Here is a 21,907-nt window from a genome sequence, read left to right as displayed (position 1 = left end):
GCCAAAAAGTTTACTGTTCACATGCACAATAATTGCACATGCTTTTCATCAATTTGATGCGTGATCCTTGTGCTTTTCATCTGCATATTGTAGTTGGTTCCCCCAAGTTGGTTTAGAAATAAATCTTCAATGTAACCATATGCCCATACATAACTTATACAGAGTGCTACAATTTAGACTAGACATGTGATGGGAAGTATATATATATGTTTGTATGTTGTGTATATATATCATGTCAGTATGGTAAAATCTGGAAGCAGTTTCCAGTCTCTGGACACGCAAGTGTGCATCCAGTACATACAAATACAGAGAATGGACATAGAAAACACAAAATAGAGCATCCAGAGAGATGCAGGAAAATACCAAGGATGTACCTACGGTGTATCCTGGATTATACAGAAAGTTATATGCTTCATTATTGACTCACTGACATCTAGATCAAACTATCAGTGCAACATATGTCATATTTGGGATTTACTTGGCACCTAATCGCCAGCACACAAAGTCAGCCGCCTAGCCCGCTCAGCCACCGCCACCACTAGTGGCGATTAGGTGCCTGACTCTCAGGGTGCGGGTTCGAATCCCGGATGGGACTCCACCGAAAAAAGTACTAGAATTTGTACTTTACTAAGAAAGTGAAATCCCAAATATGACATATGTTGCATTTGACCACTTTCTAAATGGCATCGTGTAATCCAAACTATCAGTAGTCATCTGTGTCTTTTATATGCTGTTCAGACGATTACTAATTCATTCCAGGTTCTGAGGTAATTATCAGAACATATACTCAGTCTTGATGAAGAAAAATTTCCCACTGTGGAGACAAACACTTAAGTTGATTTGGATTTTATGTCACACTGATATTGTTTCAGCCTAAAACGAAAAACTTGCAGCTTTGATTTTGGGCATGCACGCTTGGAAGGGGAAGTTTCAATCACATGTTGCCATTTTCTAGTTTGCGCAAAAGTTACATTCCCTTTCAAAGTATCTCTGTTGTGTTATTTGGCATTTACCATCATCATACTTGTGAAATGATTGACAGTAATTGTTTAGACATATTTGCGTACATACTTTTTCGTTTTTCTATGCGAGGGGAATCACAGTTGCTCGGAAATTTGAACGAATAGTGGATCATAATGCACATGCTCAGTAGAGGTCAAACCTTTGCTGGTATATATAAATGTTGCAGTTAACCTTATCCTTCGTTAACCTTATAACTGTTTCAGTACTATAATTTATGTTGCTATTTCCACAATTAATGTGGGGTTTTCTGTCTTTTTCTGCACAGGGGAGGAACTTTCTTTGATAGGCCTGATGCTGAACTACAACGTTTCATTACTTTACACTAAATTACAGGGCCCTCACATACTAGCAAGGACTTGTAAAATTTACTGATGGGGCTCCATAGGACAATAAGTCAAGGTAAAACCATGCAATCTTCGGCAGTCTGAACAGGTGCTCTATCCACATGACCACTGAGTTGCTGTTGCAGTGATGACTGAATCTTTGGCATGTTTGGTATGCATTTACTGCACAGAGCTTTCCAGTCAAGTGAAACCTATTGATAATTGTTGCACATGGTTGAATGACAGCATGATCTTATGGAGAGTGTGTCTGGCTGATATGAGTCATTGGTGTTGTATGTGTGTAGACGTGTAGAGCCTTGTACTGTAATCAGTGGCGATGTTCCTTGTGGTGCAAAACACTTTCAGTATGGATGCTTTCAGGTCACAGAAAATCAATTTCTAATGTTTGATTTGTGGAGGTTTGACTGTATTTTGGGACACCTGTGGTGCACCAAGGTCATAATGTAAGATTGTCATTATTTTTTCCAACATTGCATTAGTTGTCATTACATACTGTCAACGATAAACACGTCTGTAGGTTATTGTTAAGAGATTTTAAGGCTTTTAATTCTCAGCATAGCTTTTCACCCAATCACAATCATTTTGGACATAATGTTCAGGGTATGTTGCTATGAAGTCTGTTGACCTTTGGACAGTAGGAAGTTGTGGTGGTTAATATTTCTGCAGTGTCAAGGATCGTTTCCAACATGATCACAATAATGCTCACTGCCTCCCTCCCCCAACCCTCTGTCGCTCACTCACTCACTCACTCGAAATAATGTAAGTTGAGATCAAAGTGGTGTATGGTAGCTGACCTCAGTGTTGCACAGTAGCTGATCTTACTGTGGTGTAATGTAGCTGACCTCAGAGTGTTGTAGGGTATCTGACCCCAGTGTTGTAGGGTACCTGACCTCACAGTGTTTAATGGTAGCTAACTTCAAGGTGTTGTATGGTAGCTGACCTCATAGTGTTGTATGGTAGCTGACATCACAGTGTTGTAGCTGTCCTTACACTGTTGTATGGTAGCTGACCTCACAGTGTTGTAGCTGTCCTCACAGTGTTGTATGATAGCCTACCTCACAGTGTTGTAGCTGTCCTCACAGTGTTGTCTGGTAGCCTACCCCACAGTGTTGTATGGTAGCCAACCTCACACTGTTGTAGCTGACCTCATAGTATTGTGTAGTAGCTGCCCTCATGGTGTATGGTAGCTGATCTCATGTTGTTATGTGGTAACTATGGCAATTGTGGTCAGGTAAACCTGTGGGTGACAGCATGTAGACACCACCAGGGTATGATGATGCACAATCAACAGGAGCACACTTGAACAATTCTTACGAGAATCTTGTGGTTATAGGAACCTATTCTGTCTCATGAACCCACTTGTAATACAGGCATGATGTAAAGGAGATCTACTAGCATTTGGTCCTGCAATCCTGAAATGGGGTAAATTTGGGAGATATGTTCGTGTCCATCTATCATGAACATATGAAATTCCTGCCTCAGTATGACCCCTGGTGAATACTGAGTATATGCGATGGGGCATTTGATTACATTAATCCAATTATTTACAGTGAAATGACCAAATATATGCAGACACATTCATGAATAATCAGCAGCTAATTAATTACTGACATAAATACAAGGTGAATGTTGATAACCTTGAACCTGGACCAGTCTTATTTCGAAAGTTGGCACGATACCATATTCACTCATTCACCCCCCGTTAGACGACTTGCCATGCAAGAAAGAATATGAAATAGATGAAGTGGTCAGGCTCACTGACTTAGTTAACACATGTCATTGTATCTCAGATGTGTAGATCTATAGAGCTAGGCCGCCACTATAGAGCTGGAACTCACTCACTCAAAAATTCCAGCACAGTACGTCTATTTGTCTCTTGGATAAGTATGGACCGTGACAAGGATAAACGAGTGAAGCTTTTTCTTTGGAAAATAGAAATCTGTTTGTACAGAGCAAATAACACCAAGCAGTGGGGTTATTCAGGTGTTGTTACAGTTTGAATCATACTGATATCACCCGTTACAGTTTGAATCTGTACTGATAACACCTGTTACAGTTTGAATCTGTAATGATAACACCTGTTACAGGTTGAATCTGTAATGATAACACCTGTTGCAGATTGAATGTAGCCTCTGTTACAGATTGAATGTGTACTGATAACACCTGTTACAGTTTGAATGTAGCACCTGTTTCAGTTTGAATCTGTAATGATAACACCCGTTACAGTTTGAATCTGTAATGATAACACTCATTACAGTTTGAATCTGTAATGATAACAAATGTTACAGTTTGAATGTAGCACCTGTTACAGATTGAATCTGTACTGATAGCACCCGTTTCGGTTTGAATCTGTAATGATAACACTCACTGCAGTTTAAATCTGTAATGACAACACCTGTTACAGTTTGAATCTTACTGTAACACCCATTACAGTTTGAATCTGTAATGATAACACCTGTTGCAGTTTGAATCTGTAATGATAACACCTGTTGCAGTTTGAATCTTACTGGTAACACCCATTACATTTACAGTTTGAATCTGTAATGATAACACCTGTTACAGGTTGAATCTGTACTGATAACACCTTCTGTACAAGATGTGTCACATCAGGTATTCCCACGTTAGAGAGGTTTAGCATGTAGCGTGGTTAGCAACAACTGGTTAGAACCAGTTTGAAGAATTAAGAGATGTATCTCTTAATTTTTCTATCACTTCAGAAATTAGAGCACACTGCGAAATAATGATATAAGCAATCTATTATTACATACATGTTAAAGGTAAATATTTCACATTTCACAACCCTGAGCATTAAACCAACTCGTCCTTTTAATTTGTCTAAACTAAAATTCAGTAAAACAGGTTGCAAATATTTCTATGAAGCACTCCTAATAACACTATAATAAAAACTGGGATAGCTTGATCAGGAAAATGTGTAACACGTATATATGTACATACATGGACATGCACATACACATACATCATACACATACACCATATGTACATACATGCATACACATGCATGGATAAGTATGTACATACATATGTAGACACACACTCTATGAAGTTACAGTGCTATCTGATGCCATTTTGCACGTTTTTTCCATTGTTTCGTATACCTTGTATTGTACTAACCAATGTCACGCATTGACTGCATGTGCTGTACCTATAAATAATTAAAACATAACAGTAAATAAGAACAATTATTGATTCTTGATTGTGTTTTTCATACAAGGTTAGATTTTGTCAGTGTTGATGATTTGCTTCAGAGGTACCATCTATGTAATGGTGACAATGGTAGTCATCATGGAAATGTCTCCAGTCTGCTACAGAGTTACCTGGCAGACCTTCCTGATTTGGAGTACACCCAGATTTGTGATAAGGTTTTTCCCTGATCATTGAGAATGTGGGTCAGAGAGTTGAAATGCATCGGCAGAATAGATAATGATAAATCAGGAAATAACAATTTGTTTGTTACTGAACATCCTATCACTTATCTTTCAAGGTCACATGCAACCAAAAAATCAAACATAATTAAAACACATTTATCACTTATTCATGACATATAATATACATTGCTGCTTTTAAAAAAACAAATAAACAAAATTATAAGCATACAATCACAATTCAAAAGTGCATGATTTTGTACTTGGGCTTACTTCCCCCGAAACGAAGCCCTCGGGAGACCGAACCCAGTCATAGCGGGTGGATATGCACTCAAGTGTAACGACGGCTTCCGATTGGCTGTTCCATTTGCTGACATGCTGAGGGTTCATTGTGTGTACAGAAAGATGATCTGTTTGATGGGCATTTTAGAAGTATAGCCAGTCACAAGAAAGTAAGATTCTTTATGGATAACAACTTCTTTTTGTGTACTTGATGCGTCGTTTCAGTATGGATTCATATACTGTTGTCAAGCAAAATCATATACACCAAAAGAAGTCGATATTCATGAAGAATGTATGTAGAGATGTTGGGTTTAGAAAATACATGTTCTCTGAAATTGCGCTCGATCCAATAAAAAATCATTTCAGTAGAGATGGTAAACTACTGCGTGGCTGGAATCTGTCATTCGTCCAAGTACAAAACAGGACTTGAATCTGACAAGAGTTTGCACAAGTTTCCGTGAGATCCAGTCATCCGAATCAAATGAATGTAGTTTGTTTGCAACCCACTGACATAAAAACATGTCATGTGTATCACACGTGCCTAATTACATAATGTGACAGACACGGGACTCGGGTGCACGAGTCATAAATCAACTTATTTTCTTTTTGTCGTATAGTCTGATAGGTGTTAAGTTCAAATTGCATGTGGTCAATGATTGAAGCTGTGTATTGCGTGTTGTCTTTAGTAGACAGGCAGACAGACGTATAGGTGTGAATAAACCAGACACTGAGCTTTCTCTGTGACAGAGACTGCTTACCACAATCAACAAGTTGTTTTACGTAACGAGTAGATTATGTACTTGTTTGTGTACACAACCAAGACTAGACTACTGCTCACGACCTCAGACGCTGGGCATGCATATTGTTTCAAGCTCCGCGAACCTATTCACTGCGCATGCGTTATGGACGCAGCGCAGCACAGCTGTTGAAACCAGTTTTCCCCCCAGCGCTGGGGTGAATTTAGTGAATCGTTTGAACTCCGATTTCGCGGGCTTTTTTTTCATCGCGCTTTTTTCAACTTTATAGGTTGAATTGGCATTTTTTATGATTTGTTTCGGTAAGTGCACACCGAAAGGTACCAGAATCTTCGAAGTTGTGTTTTACGTTGCATGTGACCTTTCAGGAAATACATTATAATTGTTACATGGTCCATTGTGTCTACATTCACACAACCACCTTAATTCAGTACAGATATGAGAAAAATATGGCAAATTTTGTCATGTAAATATTTCTTGTATAAATATGGAAAATTTTATTGGTGAAGGATTTGGTGCAATGCAAATTAGGATAAGATAAATATCTGGTAACCCCTATATCACTTTAATCATTCATTCCTTGGTCATTTTGTGTGTATATGTAAATAGTGTGTAAGGGTGTTAGACTGCCTGTGAAGATACGGGCTGGAAATGGTTTTCAATAACCCATGCTTGTTGTGAAAGGCAAATAACATGATCGACTAGCAGGATAGGGTGGTCAGGCTCATTGACTTTGTTGACACATCATCGCATCCCAAATGCATAGATAATGATCACGATGTTGATCACTGGTCCAGACTCGATTATAGCTGAAATATTGCTGAGTGCAGTGTAAAACTCACTCACTCTCTCTTACGTCAAGCCTTTGAATCCCAAATTGTACTCAAATTACACTTTAGGAGGTAGATTCTTCATGTTCCCTTGTCACGATACTGCTGTAGAATTGCCATAATCTGATTCATTAACCACTTGGGCACCAGAAAAGATTCGATTGGTGCCATTATGTAACATCACGGATGGGGAAATTCATCGTTCCAGATATAGTCCTGGTGAATGACTGGACAATCAGCTTTGGGATCTTTGTGAGTTGTTTGTTCTGTTGTATTTATTCATGAATATAGCGACGTACATACAGTCTGACAGATGTCATGGGAGGGTGTACAGACATGGCTTCTCCTCTGCTATTGATTTTAGCCAAACTGATTTATTTTCTGTTTCTATCAGGTCCCAGGCAGTCGCCATGCCAACACAAGACCTGGCCGAAGCCGACGCCATTAGGATAAAAGTTGGCTACAATGGGTAAGTATTTTTGATCTGTGCATAATACATATGGTAAACAATCAAAGCACTGGAACTATTGTACATAAGTAGTGAAGGAGGTAAGATCTATAAATACTTGAATTTGTTTCCATATAATACCTTTCTGGATTCCTGTTTCGTAAGATATTTTGTCAGGTTGGTTGTTTGTAAAGATAGATGATATGAAGGTTGTGTTATGTTCAGCTGTCAGCTATTAGTTCTCAGTTATGATATCATCCATGAAAGTACACGAAGTATCAAGAACCTGTGTAATGGTGTTTCTATCAATTCTGATAGAAGGCGGTGGGGTAGCTTAGTAGGAAAAATGTTTGCTTATCATGCTGAAGATCTAGGTTTGAATCCCCAGATGGGTACAATGTGAGAAGTCCTTTTTCTAATGAGCCCTGCCATAGTATTGTTGGAATACTGCTAAAAGAGATGTAAAGCCAAACCCTTTCACTCATTCAATTCTGACAGAACATCCAGTCTCATTTATAGTGCAGCTGAAGCAAAAGTACTACAAACACTAATGCCGAACAGAAATAAGAAACATAAAGTTTAATGAAAATGTTCACCTCCTTGATGGGTGGGTGTAAGATCAATAATATATGGCAGATTAGGCAGAACATTTAGGGTTATTAAGAGCAAGAACATAGTACTAGTAGACACAGACTAGCACTTTGTACCAAGTATATATCATTTTCAGAGAAACAAATAATCCCATTTACATTAAAAAGGAGATGGGAGATTCAGAACATAAACCTGAGAAAATCTAGACTTGCTTCATTTAAGTCTTCAGCATTGTATCGTAGCCTAGTCGTTAAAGCATTCACTTGGGTACAATGTGTGAAGCCCATTTCCGGTGTTCCCCGTTTGATATTGCTGGAATATTTCTAAAATCGGTGTAAAACCAAACTCACTCACTTACTTTAGCATGGCATTTGAGTAAGTGACAGCCTTTAGTTTTACTGCATGTACATTCAAGGTTTGTCTGGTTGTTGTTTAACGCTGCACTTAGCAATATTCCAGCTATATGACGGCAGTCTGTGAATAATCAAGTCTGGACCAGACAGTCTAGTGATCAATAGCACGAGCATGAACCTAAGCAATTGGGATGTGATGACATGTCATCCAAGTCAGCAAGTCTGACCACCTGATCATGTGCATCACCTCTAAACCTCATTGTGTGAGTTTGACGTCAGGATCAACAGCATTGCATTTATGTGTGCTTGTTCTAGCCCATTGTCCCAAGTGTCTGTTCCAGTTAGAAAAACACTCAGTGTTCAATGTTTGATTTTCTTCAGTGAAAGTTGAAATTCCTATCTGTCAATCGCTTGAGCCTTCTGAGCATGTGCAACCATATAACACTGGTCAAATTCTGAATGAATTTGTAACCTATTGGTAGTCTCTGTTCATTTGTGGATCTTTCAATATTTTCACTGAATGCCCTCTAAACTGTAAGAAATGAATGCAGGTTAATCCCTGCTGTCTATCTTTGTTTCTAGTCCAGCCTGATTTTCTTACAAGGGCTTGTTAGTTTGACGCAATGATATTGACAGAGCGTGTGCGAGATAGATGGCATTCATATTTCCTGTCTTTAATCAGTTTGTTTAACATACGTTATAGATTTCACATTTACAGTAACTGTGGATTGGTTTTTTTAATGGATAATACAGTTAGCTGTTATATACATCTGAAAGGAAGTGCTCTTCCATTAGGCTTTGAATTCATGATTGGGATGTTGATTATTTTTGCTATGTGGACAGGAGTTATTTTTGTCATATTTATGAATTATTTTGCAAGATCTGCCAATATTAAGTGAAAAAGAACCTCTAAAACACTAAAAAGGGTCAGAACCAGTTGTGTGATCATCCATACACAACCGTATGCAAGTAGACTTAAGATGTATAAACCATTTGTTGACTGCTCTTAATGTTTAGGTTAGTTAATGTAAACAGTATGCAATAATGCATATTAACAGTAATTTACAATTTTTAGTGGTAAAAAACTCACTCACTCACTCACTCACTCACTCACTCACTCAACAGTACTCTAATGGTAAGTCACTGAGCCTGTGGTGCTGTAGTTATGATCTGCCTGTGTATATTATGGGATGTAACTCGTTTGCCAATGCCAGTACTCATACCATATGTCACTTTTTATCTTGGAAAGTAAAATTTGAATGCTTCTCATTTCAATCAGTATGTTGTGTTGGATGAAACCAGTCCAGTCTTACGTCTGATGTTTCTTCACAGTCTGATCTGATCCGACATATCTGCTGCACACTGCTGTGTTTGTCACATCTTGCAAGAACATTTTCTTCCAAGAACAAATATTTATCCAAATCATTTTGGCTCTATATATTTAATCATTTCTTTGTGAAATCCAAAAGGTTACATTTGGTTTTCGGAATATTATATTAGGTGTCCATGATTTGATAATTACTCTTGTGAAGCACCATTAGGGGTATCTTCGTATTCTTCTTGATTGGAGATTCTTAGGTACCCATGCCTTGACCATTGGTCATGTGTGTCCTTGTTTTCCTGAGGTATCTTTGGTACCAGTTTTGATTCATGATTCCTAGGCTGACTTGTTTTGACTTAAGCTTCTTGTTTCCACTTGATTGACTTTTGCTTCATGATGAGTTTGGAATTCGTTGAAATCTCACAATTGATAACTGGTTCCTCACAAATGAGCATTCATAAAAAAATCTGCAGGCATCAGTTTTCAGATTTCCTTTTTCCAGTTGTTATTGTAGATGGTTTGTTATCTGTTGTGTTTGTTATATTTAGAAACTGCACAAATTGCATTTTCAAATTTCACATCCTGTCTAAGGAAACTTAGACTCAGTGTATTTCGTTCCACTCCACCACTGTGTCTAACACCTAGTAGAAGGTCATGTTAGGTAACCTTTGAGCGACCAATGACCGTCCAATCAAACACGAGATGGCTAATAGATTTAACCAATCAGACAATGGCTATCGGAGGGTCTTTCAAAATATTCAGGTCACTCTCCATAAAAACTGTGCATATAACACAGTTATTTGACCTGTAGTATATATGCTTTGGGATTTCTGTTGACATGGTTACCTTTAGCTAATATTTCTGCAAGATAACATCCTTGAATGTCATGGTTGTACGTACGCCGTGTCATCACCCGGAAGCGAGTGTACGCTAAATAGCATTCTGAATCGTTCAGGCACAAAGCCTTTTTGAAATGAAAAGTTGAAAAGGTATGTGCGAATGTGCACTTTTGGGATATGGTAAGCTGTCTTCTGATTGGTCAATTTCAAAAGTTACCTGACGCGACCTCCCATAAGGTTTAGTTAGACTCAGTAGTGGAGTGTAGCGAAAAGTACAGAAGATAAGTTTACTTAGACTGATTTCACATCCAATGTGAAATGATGCAACCTGTTACTTTAAAGAGATGACAGGATAAGACGAACATAAACTTCCTGGATTCTTCAAGAAATATTCAATCATGACTTTTCAGTCAGTGAAATGAGATTTCTAAGACTTAAATATCTTTTCAGACCATGACCGTTTCTAAGACAGTTTCCATTTTCAAGTGTTTCAGAAACTATGCTAAAACAGTATTTTCAAAATTGTTCATTTTCAATTATGCCTAAATTGCTTGGTTGCTTGGTCACTGCGACCAATCTTTGAGTACTTCAGAATACAACAAGCTTCCTTGTCTATGTGTATCTTTGACTTCTAGTTTACCTTTGTGTCTCTTGGGCTTTTGGCAGGTCCATGTTGAATGGGGATTGTTTGGTACCCAGGTTGCTTGGGGATTGTTGGGTAGCCATGTTGAATGGGGATTGTTGGGTACCCAGTTTGCTTGGGGGTTGTTTGGTATCTATGGTTCTTAGGGATTGTTTGGTATCCTCGTTGCTTGGGGATTGTTGGGTAGGCATGTTGAATGGGGATTGTTTGGTACCCAGGTTGCTTGAGGATTGTTGGGTAGCCATGTTGAATGGGGATTGTTGGGTACTTGCGTTGCTCAGGGATTGTTGGGTATCTATGTTTCTTAAGGATTGTTTGGTATCCACGTTGCTTGGGGATTGTTGGGTAGGCATCTTGAATGGGGATTGTTTGGTATCCAGGTTGCTTGGGGATTGTTGGGTAGCCATGTTGAATGGGGATTGTTGGGTACTTGCGTTGCTCAGGGATTGTTGGGTATCTATGTTTCTTAAGGATTGTTTGGTATCCACGTTGCTTGGGGATTGTTGAATATCTATGTTGAATGGGGATTATTTGGTACTCACATTGCTTGGGGATTGTTGTGTATCTATGTTGAATGGGGATAGTTTGTTTTCCGTACTCCAAGAGTCATAGAGTTATGTGCTAATGACATTTTCCATCAGCATCTTCAGATCACTCTCTGCAACTGTTTTCCTAAGGACTGTTTTTGTTTCAGGGACATCCTAGTCACCAGCATAAAGAATGAAATAACTTATGAGGATTTCCGTGGGGAAATTAAAGAGATCTGCAAGTTCGATGCTGGTCAGCCATTCACAGTTAAATGGCTAGATGAGGAAGGTGAGTCCCATGACCTTTTGCAATCTTAACAAAAGCTAAAGCTGCATTGTCTTGATGATCCTGGATTCCTGGATCGTTGACAAAATCTTTTCCTGTAGGTTTGTTATTTTTGTTCATAAAAGAAAATTGTATCCCAATACCAGTTGTTATTTTTTTATTGAACTGAATATAGGTCATTTGAGTAGATCCAGTTGTCTGATGCATTAGTATAAAACATTGCACTCTGTCTACAAAAACGTCTGAATTAGACAGTAGTCCGAGTTACTCAGATATTTCCTATGCCGATGTCTGAAGGCTGGAATTACTCCCTGGTCAAGAGAATGGATGTAGTGTTCGTCAGAAGATATTTTACTTTATTACCCACGTGATACTTCATAAAGGTGTTTCATAACAAAGTGTTCTGACACATATGTGTCATAACACCTTCAAGTGATTTGATTGGCTAACGAGTGAACTTTGACATTACTGGTACTACTTTCATCACTCATTCCATTCATGATTTTCATTCAAGTTTTCACACCTGAGAGCATGTAACTTGAAAACACTTCTATGGAATTAGATAAAATTTATTTCATTTAGTGTGGTTACTAGCATTATTTTCAATTCTATGATAACTCAAGTTTCTGTAATAAAAACGAAAATAAAACTATCTACAAAAATAGGTAAACAAATACGTCTAGTAGGCCTGTCATGAGTGTAAACAAATATGGCGTCGCCCGTAAAGGTTACTGATTTCGTCAAAATTGACGGACAATTGGTTGGAAGAGTTGTGAATGTTATCAAGAGATTAAATACCTTGTGCGTGTATGTTTATTGACCAAGTGGACTTCTTGTCCAACTTGGATTATGTAGCAATGTTTTTACATGTAACTACTTTTTGGTCTGAAATCCAAAATAATGAGAGTACAAGTTATAGAGCTTTTCTTACTATGAAAACAAAGAAGGGTTCTGTGGGGTCTGTAAGTTCAGTCCAGTATGTTCAGCAATGTAAGAAAGGCAGAGCCTGAGTTGGACAGAGTAACACCATTGATATCTTTTCTTGCTTCCGTGGAAGAAATCGTTACGTTACAAGTTGTGTCTTGCAAAATCCTTTCGGCCATGATTCAGATACACATTTAACTACTGGTAAAAAGTAGTTTTGATTTTCTAACTTGATGAAATCAAACCATAATCTCAATTATTCTAACCAACTTTTAGCCTGTGTCATTTTCAAAAATGGCGGCGCCCTGTCTGAAGATAAATGCTATTTAAGTTTCTTTTCACCGACTTACAAAATCAAAATTACTTTTCACTGGTAGTGAAATATGTCTTTAATTGATGGACAGTAGGATTTTACATGACATTGCTTATAACATAACAATTTCACTCTTCTAGTGAATCGAGACAGGGGCCGATATAATATTATTTACGATAATATTGGCACTTCGACCACAACCTCGCGTCCAAGGAAGAAAGCATTATATTCATTGCAAAATCCTTTTGGTCAGCAATGTGTAGTAAGCAGTCTTTATTTTATAAATTCGATGAAACTTGGAACTCACATTTTTTATCCTGGAAGCATGGTAGGGTGCGAACCATCCGATTTAGTATATACCACATGCCTCCACACGCTCGCTTTGCACACACAAACAACCAATTTAAGCACAAACTACGGGGTCTGGTGGAAATCTGTGCATAGTGACACCATCACCTGACCCCAAGGAGCAATTGACGGCAACACAACAATTTGGCATGTCTTTGGTGAGGTTGAGAAATCAGCAAAATGACGAGCTTGCTACACATTTTCCATACAATTAATTGGAAATTGTTCCTTCTATTACGGTTCTCTGGCGACAGTGTTACGTAACCGTGTCTGTGGTTTCGTTTGCGGGCGAGAGGGAAGCAGGCAGCTTTTTAGCAACTTTTAAACGCTTAGTATTAATTAACCACAAGTTTCTTTTAAAAAAGATTAGTGTTTCGTTTATGACTAACCAGAAGTCTTTCATATGCAGTGATAAAAAGAGTTTAGTGGTCCTTTAAAAGGTGTCTTCGGGTTAAATTTTGACCGTAAATGTGCCTTTATTTTGCCATGCCAACTACCAGCAAAGCTTCATGGAGGTATCACATTATCACTGACACAGACGAAAGAGCATTTACTGCAGTTCTTAAATGGGCAATCAAGAAAATGGCATAGCAAATGTCATCCAAGTTAATTAACAGTCAAAAAAAAAAAAATATTGTCAGAAACATTTTATAGGGTGTGTGTCTGGTTATTGGAACCTCAGTTTTTTTATATTTAGTCCTGATTAGAATGGTGTACTTATTATGGTGACTAAGGGAGCATAATTAAATGTCATGTTTAGTGACATGGGTGTGTTATGCTTAAAGTGTCATCAGTTAATGATAGCTCCAGGAACACTTTGTAAACCTATTTTAATGCCACAATTAACTAATGAATCATTAGGAATTTAATGAACCTGCTGGCTTTAGTTAACCTGTTTGGTGATGAGGGTTTTAGGAAGCCTGGTAATGAAAGATTAGCCTGTGTAAATATTTGGCTTGTGTTAATTACCATGCCAGTCAGATTTGCTTTCTCTGGTTTTAGTGGAGGTTTTGTTGGGTTGGTCAGTTTATTGTGCCGAAGTAAGTGCTATATGTTTTTAGAGTTCAGTCATTTACCAATTTTATGTGAAAAAGCCTTTGCTATGTAAGAGAAAGCTTTGATCTCTTTAGGCTTGACAAATTTTATAGTATATTCTAATAAAAATATGTTGTGAAATACTTTGACAATACAATCAAGTGTTAAAGTTTTTTAAAAAAGGGGGAAGGCATCGTCTAGAACTGTCTAGATTTTAGCACTTTTCTTTTTTATTTATGCACTTACAGTTTCAACAGTTATCCTTTGGTTTTAAAGAGAAAATGAAAAAAAAATTGGTTACTGGTTTACCACTTGTTAGATGCACCATAAACCTAAAGATATAAAGAGTAGCCATGTCTGTGAGTCCTGTCACAGATAGGCAAAATTTCTATCTTTTATTAGGAGGAGAAACACAGTATGGAAGGAAAGATAAATGTCTATGTAAATATAGCATTGGAAATTGACACATGTTTGAGGAAGTGTTAGAGCAAGTACTTTTTGACTGAGGAGATCCTCATGTCTTTAAAGGTTCTGTTTGTTCACCTGCCTTGAGGTGTGTGTCAATATGTGTTTGCCAATATTATTTAGGTGGATCTGAAATCTGGCATTAGAAACATCTGAATGACTGGGAATGGTTGGGTAGCTGGTGGTTGATGCATTATTTGGTATTTAAATTTCGTTTAGTAAAATAGCTGAAAGGTTAGTGAAATGTGAAATGCCTGATGGATTTGTGAGTCATGGGAAGGGCTTGTAAAATATGAAGAGTACAACGGATCAGTCTGAAGGAATATTGAACAACCTAATGAGCTAATGACATATCTGAACTATCTGAAGGGCTAGAGAAATAAATATTGAACAATGTGAAGGGCTAGTGAAATACCTGAACTAGCTGAAGGGCCAGTGAAATATCTAAACTATCTGAAGGGCTAGTGAAATATCTGAACTGTCTGAAGGGCTAGTGAAATATCTGAACTATCCAACAGTCTTGTGAGATATCTGAACTACCTGAATGGCCAGTGAGATATCTGAACTACCTGAATGGCCAGTGAGATATCTGAACTACCTGAAGGGCCAGTGAGATATCTGAACTATCAGAAGGGCCAGGGAGATATCTGAACTATCTGAAGGGCCAGTGAAATGTATAAACTATGGGAAGGGCCAGTGAGATATCTAAACAATCTGAAGGGCCAGTGAGATATCTGAACTACCTGAAGGGCCAGTGAGATATCTAAACTATCTGAAGGGCCAGTGAGATATCTGAACTATCAGAAGGGCCAGGGAGATATCTGAACTATCTGAAGGGCCAGTGAAATGTATAAAATATGGGAAGGGCCAGTGAGATATCTAAACTATCTGAAGGGCCAGTGAGATATCTGAACTATCAGAATGGCCAGTGAGATATCTGAACTATCTGAAGGGCCAGTGAAATGTATAAACTATGGGAAGGGCCAGTGAGATATCTAAACTATCTGAAGGGCCAGTGAGATATCTGAACTATCTGAAGGGCTAGTGAGATATCTGAACTATCTGAAGGGCCAGTGAAATGTATAAACTGTGGGAAGGGCCAGTGAGATATCTAAACTATCTGAAGGGCCAGTGAGATATCTGAACTATCTGCAGGGCTAGTGAGATATCTGAACTATCTGAAGGACTAGTGAGATATCTGAACTACCTGAAGAGCCAATGAACTGTGGGAAGGGCTAATGAAGTGTTAAAAGAGTTAATGATTTACCTAGAGAGCTAGTGAAGTGCTAGAGAATTATCTGAAGTACTAGTGAATGATTAGAAAATGTTCAACTGCCTCACAGTTTTGTCTGTTGTTTTATAATCACTAGGACATGATAATGTCCAATGTTCAGTATAGCCAAGGCATATCAGAAGTATTTGTATTTCACATTAGATGCGATTTTATAAAAGAAGGAAGTTGATGATAAATCTGGTCCACGTTCAAATCCTGTTGAAGGTCAGTTGTCTCAAGCTTGTCTTATGTGGATAGGGGTGGTATTTGTTAGTTTGGCATTGATATAGTATTGTGTGGTTGTATTGTGATTGCAGGATGGAAAGACAATGTTTTGTGTCAACTGAGATAAACTCTAAGTTTTAAGAAATAGAGTTAGTGGTTTGATAAATATGTTTTGACTCGGATCTTTATTTTTGTAATTCCTTGTTCTGCTGGACAGGATGTTGTTTGACATTTTCCTTTTCGTGATAACAACATGCTACTAGAGGTTTTCTTCCATTGTGTTGTTTAAGGCCAGAACAAACAATGTCTGTGATGGATTTATCTCCTGAACACTGAATGTTCTTTTTTTAATCTAATTTTGTTGCACATTGTCACAACATTTAATTTCCTTGCATGTAAGTCACATAACTCAGAAACCGTTCAATATTTGTAGACCAAACATGATAGATATAATAATCTCATCCTATTGTTGTGTCTTTTGCTATTTACAGAGTATTGGCATTTTTATTTATTTTTTTTTTTCCATGCAACATTTTGGTGTTAGTCTAATGGTGGGGTGGGCTACATTTCCAGAGCAGAACTCAAAAAACGTTCAATATTTTTCTGCAGAGCTTGGTAGATATATCATCAGAACCTAAAGTGGTGCCTTTCGCTATGTCCAGGTTTTTGTGATGTATTATTTTCTTGGTTTCCGTGGAAACATTTCGGACTTAGTCTCAAAAGTGAGAGGTGTGTTTCATTTCCGGTGCACATCTCAAGAACTTTGTAATATCTTTCTGCAAAACTTGTTAGATATGTGTGGCAGACCCCAAAGTGGTGCCTTTTACACTTTACAGGTTTTTGTGATATATTATTTTCTCAGTTTCCGTGGAAACATTTCGGGCTTAGTCTTAAAATGGAGGGATGGGCGTCATTTCCAGAGTAGAACTCAAAAACTGTTCAATATTTTCTGCAAAACTTGTTAGATATGTGTGGCAGACCCCACAGTGGTGCCTTTTGCTATTTACAAATTTTTATAATTTATTACTTTCTCGGTTTCCATGTAAACATTTCAGACTTAGTCTCAAAATGGAGGGATGGGCTTCGTTTCCTGAGAAAACCGTTTCATATCTTTCAACAGATGTTGGCAGACAGATCTTTAAGTGGTGCCTTTTGCTGGTTATAGATATATGGCATTTATATTTTTCATGACTTCCATGGAAACGATTCAAACTTAAGCTAAGAAAACATCAAGTAGCTGTCAGGTGATTTGTCCTTTCATATATGTGGGGCCCGGGGGATATGTCAGTTTCTGATGACTCTTGTACTTGTGGATTTCAGGCCAGACAAATTGTGTTGCTGCATGTCAAATAAGTACAGTAATATTTCTTGTATGTAAGACCAAAGGAACTGATTTTATTATTGACCAGGACAGTTCGGGTTTTTCGTAAGTAAAATTTAAATCCCAAACAAGTAATTTAAATGTTTTCGTAATTTAGAATTTGCTTTGGTTGTAATTATCTTTTGAGGGTTACTTCCCTTTAACCATACAATCCAGTAACTAATGGTTCAGATCCAGGTTTTTTGTGAATATGTTAAGGTTTTATAAAGAAAAAGTATTCAGTGATTTCATTCAGTTGTTAAACATCCAAGATCTGCATCACAACAGGCTATTCCCCCAATGTCAAATTTACAAGCTGTGTCATGATGGAAACATTATGAAAAACACTGCTACACCATATGTTCACACAAGTGCCTAGATAAACAGCAGAAGGCAAAAATAGCATTTTCAGGGGTTATGTTGAAAAGCCACTTGCCACAGGGCAAGTGACTTCAAGAAAATAACTTGTCCTGACTAATATTCCACTTTCCCTGATTTTATGACAATCCGTGATGTTAATGTTTACTGGACTATTTATCAAAGAGTAATAATTTCACTCTCAACAAGCTCTACTTTATTATTATTAACTTTAATGCTTCATTATGAGCAGATATGAAACTGAATCCAAGATTATTTGCAGTTTGAAACCATAAGTGGAAATTATCTGGTTGTCCATGGATGAGTAAGATACCATTATCTGATTGCCCGAAATGAACACTGACTGTCCCAGACGTCGAGCAATGGGATTTTTTAATCCTTGATTTTTATATGAAATAATCTGAAAAGTCATGTTTGTTATGAAATGAAAAAATGAAATACAGAAACAAATATGAAATTGAAGCAAGGCCACTCTTGCAATCCTAAATTGCCAAAACATGTGCTGTTTGGCTTCTTGACATGGACACAAAAATCGTATGTTGGATTTTGTCAGTACATAAATCAGAATGTTTGTGTTAATTCTCCTTAGTGTTTACTGGAGTTCCTTTGTCAGCGAAACATGTTATCTGTTGTATCAATATATCATCATTTTCCATCAAGATATCACACCATGTCTGTGACACTTCACCTAATGAAAGAGAGACTATGCCTGAAATTATTCTGTTGTACAGTGTCAATAAATCTGTTCCAAATGAAACTTTTGGCTACCAAATACTCAATAACGTGTAATTCTGAAAACATAATACATAGATCATGTCGTCCTTTCACTGTTGCTCATGTTGTAAGGGCCAACAAGGTACCTGAATCTCTAAATATTTGACCTGCTACCTAGTGCGTAAAATTGGACCTTGGTCTTCAGTAACCCATGCTTGTCATAAGATGTGACAAATGGCATTGTGTGGTCAGACTCGCTAACTTGATGCTCATGCTGTTGGTCACTGGATTGTCTGGTCCAGTTTAGTTACAGACTGCCATCGTAAAACTGAACTATCACTGAGTGTTATTAGACAACAAACAAAATCTGACTTTGCTCTTATATTTTGACTAACATGTCAGACTTATTCTAGTTCTGTGTTTCAGGGGACCCGTGCACAATATCTTCGCAGATTGAGCTGACTGAGGCCATCAGACTGTATGACTTGAATAAGGACTCTGAGATCACCCTTCATGGTACGGCTATAATGCTTTCTTCCAAAAATGTTTTTTATATGACTGGACCAATTACAGAGATTACACTGCAGGTCTCATCCAACTAGTCCACACCTCTTTCTAGATTTCTTTTTGTGTCATCTGACCAAGATCTTTGGATAAAATAATTCTCCTTTTTGATTGATGCTTGTCTCAGACAAACAAGTGGCTGTCTGATTTCAGGACGAAAAGGTCCCTGCACACCTATGGTGGTGGTGATGATTTCAGGACAGAACAGGTCCCTGCACACCTATGATGGTGGTGATGATTTCAGGACAGAATAGGTCTCTGCACACCTATGATGGTGGTGATGATTTCAGGACGAAAAGGTCCCTGCACACCTATGGTGGTGGTGATGATTTCAGGACGGAATAGGTCTCTGCACACCTATGATGGTGGTGATGATTTCAGGACGGAATAGGTCTCTGCACACCTATGATGGTGGTGATGATTTCAGGACAGAATAGGTCTCTGCACACCTATGATGGTGGTGATGATTTCAGGACAGAATAGGTCTCTGCACACCTATGATGGTGGTGATGATTTCAGGACAGAATAGGTCTCTGCACACGTATGATGGTGGTGATGATTTCAGAGTAGAATAGGTCTCTGCACATGTATGATGGTGGTGATGATTTCAGGTCAGAATAGGTCTCTGCACACCTATGATGGTGGTGATGATTTCAGGACAGAATAGGTCTCTGCACACCTATTGTGTTGGTGATGATTTCAGGTCAGAATAGGTCTCTGCACACATATGGTGATGATTTCAGGACAGAATAGGTCTCTGCACACCTATGGTGGTGGTGATGATTTCAGAGTAGAATAGGTCTCTGCACACCTATGGTGGTGGTGATGATTTCAGGTCAGAATAGGTCTCTGCACACCTATGATGGTGGTGATGATTTCAGGACAGAATAGGTCTCTGCACACCTATGCTGTTGGTGATGATTTCAGGTCAGAATAGGTCTCTGCACACATATGGTGATGATTTCAGGACAGAATAGGTCTCTGCACACCTATGGTGGTGGTGATGATTTCAGGACAGAATAGGTCTCTGCACACCTATGGTGGTGGTGATGGTGTCAGGACAGAATAGGTCTCTGCAACACCTATGGTGGTGGTGATGATTTCAGGACAGAATAGGTCCCTGCAACACCTATGGTGGTGGTGATGATTTCAGGACAGAATAGGTCTCTGCACACCTATGATGGTGGTGATGATGTCAGGTCATAATAGGTCTCTGCACACGTATGATGCTGGTGATGATGTCAGGACAGAATAGGTCTCTGCACACCTATGATGGTGGTGATGATTTCAGGTCATAATAGGTCTCTGCACACCTATGATGGTGGTGATGATGTCAGGACAGAATAGGTCTCTGCACACCTATGGTGGTGGTAATGATGTCAGGACAGAATAGGTCTCTGCACACCTATGATGGTGGTGATGATTTCAGGACAGAATAGGTCTCTGCACACGTATGATGGTGGTGATGATTTCTGGACAGAATAGGTCTCTGCAACACCTATGGTGGTGGTGATGATTTCAGGACAGAATAGGTCTCTGCACACGTATGATGGTGGTGATGATGTCAGGTCAGAATAGGTCTCTGCACACCTATGGTGGTGGTGATGATTTCAGGACAGAATAGGTCTCTGCACACCTATGATGGGGGTGATGATTTCAGGACAGAATAGGTCTCTGCAACACCTATGGTGGTGGTGATGATTTCAGGACAGAATAGGTCCCTGCAACACCTATGATGGTGGTGATGATTTCAGGACAGAATAGGTCTCTGCACACCTATGATGGTGGTGATGATGTCAGGTCAGAATAGGTCTCTGCACAACTATGGTGGTGGTGATGATTTCAGGACAGAATAGGTCTCTGCACACCTATGGTGGTGGTGATGATTTCAGGACAGAATAGGTCTCTGCACACCTATGGTGGTGGTGATGGTGTCAGGACAGAATAGGTCTCTGCACACCTATGGTGGTGGTAATGATGTCAGGACAGAATAGGTCTCTGCACACCTATGGTGGTGGTAATGATGTCAGGACAGAATAGGTCTCTGCACACCTATGGTGGTGGTAATGATGTCAGGTCAGAATAGGTCTCTGCACACCTATGGTGGTGGTAATGATGTCAGGACAGAATAGGTCTCTGCACACCTATGGTGGTGGTAATGATGTCAGGACAGAATAGGTCTCTGCACACGTATGATGGTGGTGATGATGTCAGGTCAGAATAGGTCTCTGCACACCTATGGTGGTGGTAATGATGTCAGGACAGAATAGGTCTCTGCACACGTATGATGGTGGTGATGATGTCAGGACAGAATAGGTCTCTGCACACCTATGGTGGTGGTAATGATGTCAGGACAGAATAGGTCTCTGCACACCTATGATGGTGGTGATGATGTCAGGTCAGAATAGGTCTCTGCACACCTATGGTGGTGGTGATGATTTCAGGACAGAATAGGTCTCTGCACACGTATGATGGTGGTGGTAATGATGTCAGGTCAGAATAGGTCTCTGCACACCTATGGTGGTGGTGATGATTTCAGGACAGAATAGGTCTCTGCACACCTATGATGGTGGTGATGATGTCAGGTCAGAATAGGTCTCTGCACACCTATGGTGGTGGTGATGATTTCAGGACAGAATAGGTCTCTGCACACGTATGATGGTGGTAATGATGTCAGGACAGA

General features: G+C 38.8%; 2 protein-coding genes across 4 annotated transcripts in view; one reads left to right on the top strand and one right to left on the bottom strand.

The window, feature by feature from the left end:
* Nucleotides 1-21,907, bottom strand: part of LOC137267918 (F-actin-capping protein subunit beta) — a 384,252-nt gene that overhangs the window by 19,789 nt on the left and 342,556 nt on the right. The window lies entirely within an intron of this gene.
* The window catches only part of LOC137267914 (protein kinase C iota type-like), a 76,802-nt gene that overhangs the window by 10,768 nt on the left and 44,127 nt on the right, over nt 1-21,907 (top strand). For all 3 annotated transcript variants that reach the window (XM_067802359.1, XM_067802358.1, XM_067802360.1), the window contains exons 2-4: nt 7,012-7,086; nt 11,507-11,628; nt 19,087-19,176. In XM_067802359.1, the coding sequence (XP_067658460.1) occupies nt 7,028-7,086; nt 11,507-11,628; nt 19,087-19,176 (271 nt within the window). In that variant the 5' untranslated portion in view covers nt 7,012-7,027. The remainder of the gene's footprint in view (nt 1-7,011; nt 7,087-11,506; nt 11,629-19,086; nt 19,177-21,907) is intronic.

Source organism: Haliotis asinina, chromosome 16 (genome assembly GCF_037392515.1).
Source record: "Haliotis asinina isolate JCU_RB_2024 chromosome 16, JCU_Hal_asi_v2, whole genome shotgun sequence".
NCBI classification, from domain to species: domain Eukaryota; kingdom Metazoa; phylum Mollusca; class Gastropoda; order Lepetellida; family Haliotidae; genus Haliotis; species Haliotis asinina.
This window is presented reverse-complemented; position numbering and strand designations above follow the sequence as displayed.